General features: G+C 52.7%; 1 protein-coding gene across 1 annotated transcript in view; it reads right to left on the reverse strand.

Moving 5' to 3' along the window:
• Positions 1–5,546, reverse strand: part of TTLL12 (tubulin tyrosine ligase like 12) — a 79,430-nt gene extending 73,884 nt beyond the window's left edge. Inside the window, exon 1 of the mRNA XM_060257490.1 lies at positions 5,333–5,546. Within this exon, the coding sequence (XP_060113473.1) occupies positions 5,333–5,449 (117 nt within the window). The 5' untranslated portion in view covers positions 5,450–5,546. The remainder of the gene's footprint in view (positions 1–5,332) is intronic.
• Positions 5,547–6,774: the final 1,228 nt, after the last annotated feature.

A 6,774-nucleotide genomic window follows, 5' to 3' on the forward strand; every position in this document is an offset into this window, starting at 1 on the left:
CTTATGTCCTCTTTATCTCTGTCTAAGGCCTAATTAACTACTTGACTCCATTGAACCATAGAGATGGAAGAGACCTCCAGGGTTATCTAATCCAACCTCCTGCACAACACAGGAAATACCTCCTGCACAAACCAGGAAATTCACAAATACCTCCCCCACACACATTCATCCCCTGTGACCCCTGCTGCATGCCCAGAAGATGGCATGTACTCCATTCCTCATCTTCTAATCTTCCCTCACGAAAGATTCAGAGCCTTTCACCGGCTGGATATTCTAAGAATTTGCATACACCCAAGGGATCAGGGATTTGCTATGCCATCTGGAGGGTGGAACTGCAAGCCATCCCTCACAGGCCCATAGCCATAAAATTTTGGGTGGAGGGGCCCCCGAGGTTAAGAAATTTGGTGGTGGGGGGCTATGGGGCCAGATAGCCCTGTTTGCACAGAGGGCTTCTCTTGAGGAACTCTTCGTGCAAACTCCCCGAATTTCCCTACCTCCTCCGCCCACCCACCAGCTGCTGTCAAACCCTCTTTTCCCTCCCCTCCCCCTCCAGCGCACCATCTGCCCGCCCGCCACTGCCACGGCCTATGCCTCCTCCACCAGCCTGCCACCTCCCATTTCTATTTCACTGACCATTTATTTTGCTTGCTCTCCATCAGAATTACTTTCAATAGCCATCTTTGAGGGGTTGTTTTTTTTTGCAAAATCCATACTGAAGTGTTTGGAAGCAACATACAAAATCCTTCCCAGAGCATGAAAACTGATACAGATTGCAGATAATGCATGTTGAAAGAACTCCTAATGTTGCTAATTTTAAAAGAACTGAACAGTTTAGGACCAAAATAACTAAAGGAGTAGTCTTCAGTCTATCAAAATCTCAGGACCTACTGAACATAAGAGATGCCATGTTGGATCATGCCAATGGCCCATCCAGTCCAACACTTCTGTGTCCAACAGAAGCCCTGTTGGATCAGGCCAGTGGCCCCTCCAGTCCAACACTCTGTGTCTCATAAGAACATAAGAAAAGCCCTGTTGGATCAGGCCAATGGCCCATCCAGTCCAACACTCTGTGTCACATAAGAACATAAGAGAAGCCATGTTGGATCAGGCCAGTGGCCCATCCAGTCCAACACTCTGTGTCATATAAGAACATAAGAGGAGCCCTGTTGGATCAGGCCAATGGCCCATCCAGTCCAACACTCTGTGTCACATAAGAACATAAGAGGAGCCATGTTGGATCAGGCCAGTGGCCCATCCAGTCTAACACTCTGTGTCACATAAGAACATAAGAGGAGCCCTGTTGGATCAGGCCAATGGCCCATCCAGTCCAACACTCTGTGTCACATAAGAACATCAGAGAAGCCATGCTGGATCAGGCCAATGGCCCATCCAGTCCAACACTCTGTATCACATAAGAACATAAGAGAAGCCATGCTGGATCAGGCCAATGGCCCCTCCAGTCCAACACTCTGTGTCACACAGTGGCCAAAAAACCAGGTGCCATCAGGAGGTCCACCAGCGGGGCCAGGACACTAGAAGCCCCTCCAAGCACCAAGAATACAGAGCATCACTGCCCTGGACATAAGAACATAAGAGAAGCCATGTTGGGTCAGGCCAATGGCCCATCCAGTCCAATACTGTGTCACACAGTGGCGAAGAAACCCAGGTGCCATCAGGAGGTCCATCAGTGGGGCCAGGACACTAGAAGCCCTCCCACTGTGCCTGCCCCGCAAGCACCAAGAATACAAAGCATCACTTGCCCCAGACATAAGAACAACAGAGAAGCCATACTGGACCAGGCCAATGGCCCATCCTGTCCAACACTCTGTGTCACACAGTGGCCAAAAAAACCAGGTGCCATCAGGAGGTCCACCAGCAGGGCCAGGACACTAGAAGCCCCTCCAAGCACCAAGAATACAGAGCATCACTGCCCTGGACATAAGAACATAAGAGAAGCCATGTTGGGTCAGGCCAATGGCCCATTCAGTCCAATACTGTGTCACACAGTGGCCAAGAAACCCAGGTGCCATCAGGAGGTCCATCAGTGGGGCCAGGACACTAGAAGCCCTCCCACTGTGCCTGCCCCCGCAAGCACCAAGAATACAAAGCATCACTTGCCCCAGACATAAGAACAACAGAGAAGCCATACTGGACCAGGCCAATGGCCCATCCTGTCCAACATTCTGTGTCACACAGTGGCCAAAAAAACCAGGTGCCGTCAGGAGGTCCATCAGTGGGGCCAGGACACTAGAAGCCCTCCCACTGTGCCTGCCCCCCAAGCACCAAGAATACAAAGCATCACTTGCCCCAGACATAAGAACAACAGAGAAGCCATACTGGACCAGGCCAATGGCCCCTCCTGTCCAACATTCTGTGTCACACAGTGGCCAAAAAAACCAGGTGCCGTCAGGAGGGCCACCGGGAGGCCAGGACACTAGAAGCCCTCCCACTGAGTTGTAAGTGTTGATAAGAGGGGTCAGGAGGAGGCAGAGACCAAGGAGTCATCAGCTTGCTACTCCACTAAACTTGCATGCAAAGAATGCATGCTATATGGTTTATTTTCTGTATATGCATGCCTGCAGCCGCTTCTCAAAATCACTGCAGCACTATAAAGTTTCGCAACCTGGTGGTCCCAGCTGATGAGCTAAAGAACACCGATCTAAGAAACTGTTAGTATTAACTTGTTATGACAGTCTGTGAAGGCACTCTTCTGCTCACCCCCATCCTTAGAAGATGGCGACGACGAGAAAAAGGACCTTCTTTGCTGTGGCACCTTTGGAGATCATGCCAAACAGCCCGTCATCTGATCATTTTTTTTTGTGCTTTAGACATGAGGTGAAAAACATTATTTTGTTTCCCAGACATATGTTGGTTTATAGCGGTTGGCTGCTTTGGTTGTTCTAGTTTGCTTTAGGATATCTTGATTTGAACTTCGTCTTCACCTACATGTTTACGGCTTCACTTTGGACTCAAAGGACCATAACTAACTAAATAAATAAATATACGAAATAAAATAAACTCCATGCTGTGAGTTTTCCAGTGCGAGTTTTATTGCCATTGTGCGAGTTTTATTGCAGCCTGTACCTTCTCTGCCGGCTCACCGCCACCCATCCCTTCTCTTTGCACACCCCCCCCCAGCGCATCACCCGCTCACCCACCTGTGCCTCCTCCAATGGCCCGCTGCCACCCACCCCTTCCCTTTGCACACACACCCCCAGCACACCCCTGCTCGCCCACCACTGCGGCCTGCGCCTCCTTTGCTGGCTCACCACGGCCGCTACAGCTGCCCGCCCCTCCTTTCCCATCGCTTCCCTTCTCCTCCCCGCTGCATGATCATAGGGCCCTGCCGGGATTGCGCGGGGGTGGGAGGGGAAGGGATGGGAAAGGAGTGGCGGGCAGCGGTAGCAGCTGCTGCGAGTCGGCGAAGAAGGCACAGGGTGTGTGCAAAGGGAAGGGGTGAGTGGCGGCAGGCCAGCGGCGCAGGCACTGAATGGAGAGGCCCTACAGGGGGAAGGGGGAGTTTAATAGAGGGGCTTCCCCCCCCCTACCGGGGCTATGGGCCTAGTCCCTCACATCCTATCCCTGAAGAGCTTCAGAAGACACTGCTTGCCAGGACTTGTGATGTGCAAGCAATGGCAGCAGGGGGAGAATTATGTGTTGCTTTTATTATGATTTGTAAACTGCCTTGAACCAGGTGGAAAAGGAGCAGTGTGTGTATGTGTATATATATAATATACATTTTAAAGAGAACCTAGGTGTACTCAGAGGAAAGGAAAGGTCCCCTGTGCAAGTACCAGTTGTTTCCGACTCTGGGGTGACGTTGCTTTCACGTTTTCACGGCAGACTTTCTATAGGGTGGTTTGCCACTGCCTTCCCCAGTCATCTACACTTTCCCCCCCAGCAAGCTGGGGACTCATTTGACCGGCCTTGGAAGGATGGAAGGCTGAGTCAACCTCGAGCCGGCTACCTGAACCTAGCTTCTGCCGGGATCAAACTCAGGTTGTGAGCAGAGCTTAGGACTGCAGGTTTAACCCTCTGCGCCACGGGGCTCATGGTGTACTCAGAAAAAGTGTAAAAATCAAATTATTTGCAATCCTTTGACAACGCTACAAACAGAAGGAAAATACCTGCAGGCTACTGTTTTCAGCGCTTGCTAAAGAAACCGCGCAGTCTCTAGCAACACATACTGCTCACCAATGATTTTCCTGGCGCCTGCCAAGTGCTTTAATAAAATGGGAGAAGACACATGGGGCTTTTGCCTCGTTCACGTAAAGAGGATAAGCCAGGTTAGATGCCTGCAAAATGAAGGCAGATAATACCAGATGTTGGTTTCTTAGCTCGCTCAACACGTATACTTATTTTAGGGGCACGTAAGTATTTTAAAACACTCTGCTTCTTTCAAAGATAATCTTGTTCAATGGAGCTTCTCTTTGGAACGTAAGTTTAAGTGAACCTCACCCCCTGGCATTTCATGGTCGGCTCTGCTCCTGCAGCAGCCATTTTCCAGTCAAAATTGCACGTGCAAAAGACCGGAGATCCCAGTAAGCCTGCCTAAGATTGTACCGTTTCACCTCGGAAGACCTTTCTTTCCCATAAAACTCTAAAAGAGCTTAGAAGAACCTGAGCTTCCCCCGCCCGCCTTTCAGTCTAACGCCCGGTGCGAGGGAGGACGCAAGTCGCTTTCCCAACTTCTACACTGACCGAGGGCCGAATCAGAACAAAGCCGGCATCCCCAGTCCCATACCAGGTGGGTGCCATGAGCAACCAGCCTGCGGAATGGGCCCGCGGACACCAGCTAAGGCTCCAGTCCTTTGTTTCTTGCCACTGTTTTAAATGCACAGAAGACAGAAAGGCATCATTTTTTTTGTTACGTCTCCGCTCCTTCCGCAGCCCTGCGTAGGACTTCAGCTGCCATTTCTCAGGTACCCCAAAAATAAAACAACGCTGCGTCCGGGGGGGAAAAACCCCCCAATGCAACCAGCTGCCCTGCTCCTAAACGCGCCCCGCTGCCGGAAAGGCGCGCCACCTGCCCAGCGCGCGCGCCATCCAGCCTTGCGGCGACCCGGGAACCAATCGGCTCCGCCCTCCCCGAGGCAGCCTCGCCGCCTGCAAACCGAAGAGCCCGAGCCTGCCCAGCAGCGCGCGTTTGGAGCAAGCGCGCCTCTCCAGCAGCCTCCGTGCCGGAAACCAGCCAGCCCCACGAAGGCGCCCTCTCCACCCCACCCCCGGAAGCTCGCGGGGACAAGGAGGCGCCATGGCGGAGTGGAGTGGCCTCCCCACGGAGAAAGCCTCGCCGGAGGCGGCGCTGCTCGCCAGCTTGCCCGGGACCCACCTCGTTCTCCAGCTTGTGCCACAGGCTGGGCCAGTAGCGCGCAGGGACCGCAGAGGCGCCCAGCGCCGCCCTGTGAAGCGCCACGAAGGCCTCGTAGGACAAGCCGGCCGCCGCCATGCCTCTGCTGCCGCTCGGGGCCCGGCGGGGCGGAAGGCGGGGCTGAGGTGTGGCTGGAAGGAAGGAGAAGGCCTCCGGGCTGAGACGGCCCGCCCCGCGCGCCTCCTGAGTTGGGCCGGCTCTGGCGCGCTTGGCGCCGCTCCTCGGTGCGCCCTGGAGACGTCTGCGGTATCCAATACCGCTGGTTGCCTTCAATGCCCATAGAGCCTAACCGGGTCTCTGTTAAGCAGGGAATTCTGTTGCATCGCAGCCGCAGGGTGTGCTTTTAAGCACACCTATCTGGGAGTAAATGCACTGAATTTAACTGAGTGGCTGCCAGTTAGGGAAACCGTCACCTAGAGCCAAGAGTATCTGCTACACCGTGTAGGTCTCAGCCAGTGGGGTTTATGGCCTCGTGTCTCAACTATAAACCTGGCAGTGGTGGTTTTGTAGAAAAATAGGTGGTGTTCCCTGGAGAAGTCTGCGGTGCCAATACCGCTGGTTTCCTTCAACGCGCATGGAGCCTAGCCGTGTCTGCGAAGCAGGAAATCCTTTTGTGTCGCAGCCGCAGGTTGTGATTTTAAACACACCTATCAGGGAGTAAATGCACTGAGTGGCTGCCAGTTATTTCTAGGTAAACCATCATGTAGAGCCAAGAGTATCTGCTACACGGTGTAGGTCTCAGCCAGAGGGGTTTATGGCCTCGTGTCTCAACTATAAACCTGGCAGTGGTGGTTTTGTAGAAAAATAGGTGGTGTTCCCTGGAGAAGCCTGCGGTGTCAATACGGCTGGTTTCCTTCAATGCTCATAGAGCCTAGCCATGTCTGCTAAGCAGGAAATCCTTTTGTGTCGCAGCCGCAGGTTGTGATTTTACACATCTATCTGGGAGTAAATTCACTGAGTGGCTGCCAGTTATTCCTAGGTAAACCGTCACTTAGAGCCAAGAGTATCTGCTACACTGTGTAGGTCTCAGCCAGAGGGGTTTATGGCCTCGAGTCTCAACTATAAACCTGGCAGTGGTGGTTTTGTAGAAAAACAGGTGGTGTTCCCTGGAGAAGTCTGCGGTGCCAATACCGCTGGTTTCCTTCAACGCGCATAGAGCCTAGCCGTGTCTGCGAAGCAGGAAATCCTTTTGTGTCGCAGCCGCAGGTTGTGATTTTAAACACACCTATCTGGGAGTAAATTCACTGAGTGGCTGCCAGTTATTCCTAGGTAAACCGTCACCTAGAGGCAAGAGTATCTGCTACACTGTGTAGGTCTCAGCCAGAGGGGTTTATGGCCTCGAGTCTCAACTATAAACCTGGCAGTGGTGGTTTTGTAGAAAAACAGGTGGTGTTCCCTGGAGA

Source organism: Heteronotia binoei, chromosome 17 (assembly GCF_032191835.1).
Source record: "Heteronotia binoei isolate CCM8104 ecotype False Entrance Well chromosome 17, APGP_CSIRO_Hbin_v1, whole genome shotgun sequence".
Lineage (NCBI taxonomy): Eukaryota > Metazoa > Chordata > Lepidosauria > Squamata > Gekkonidae > Heteronotia > Heteronotia binoei.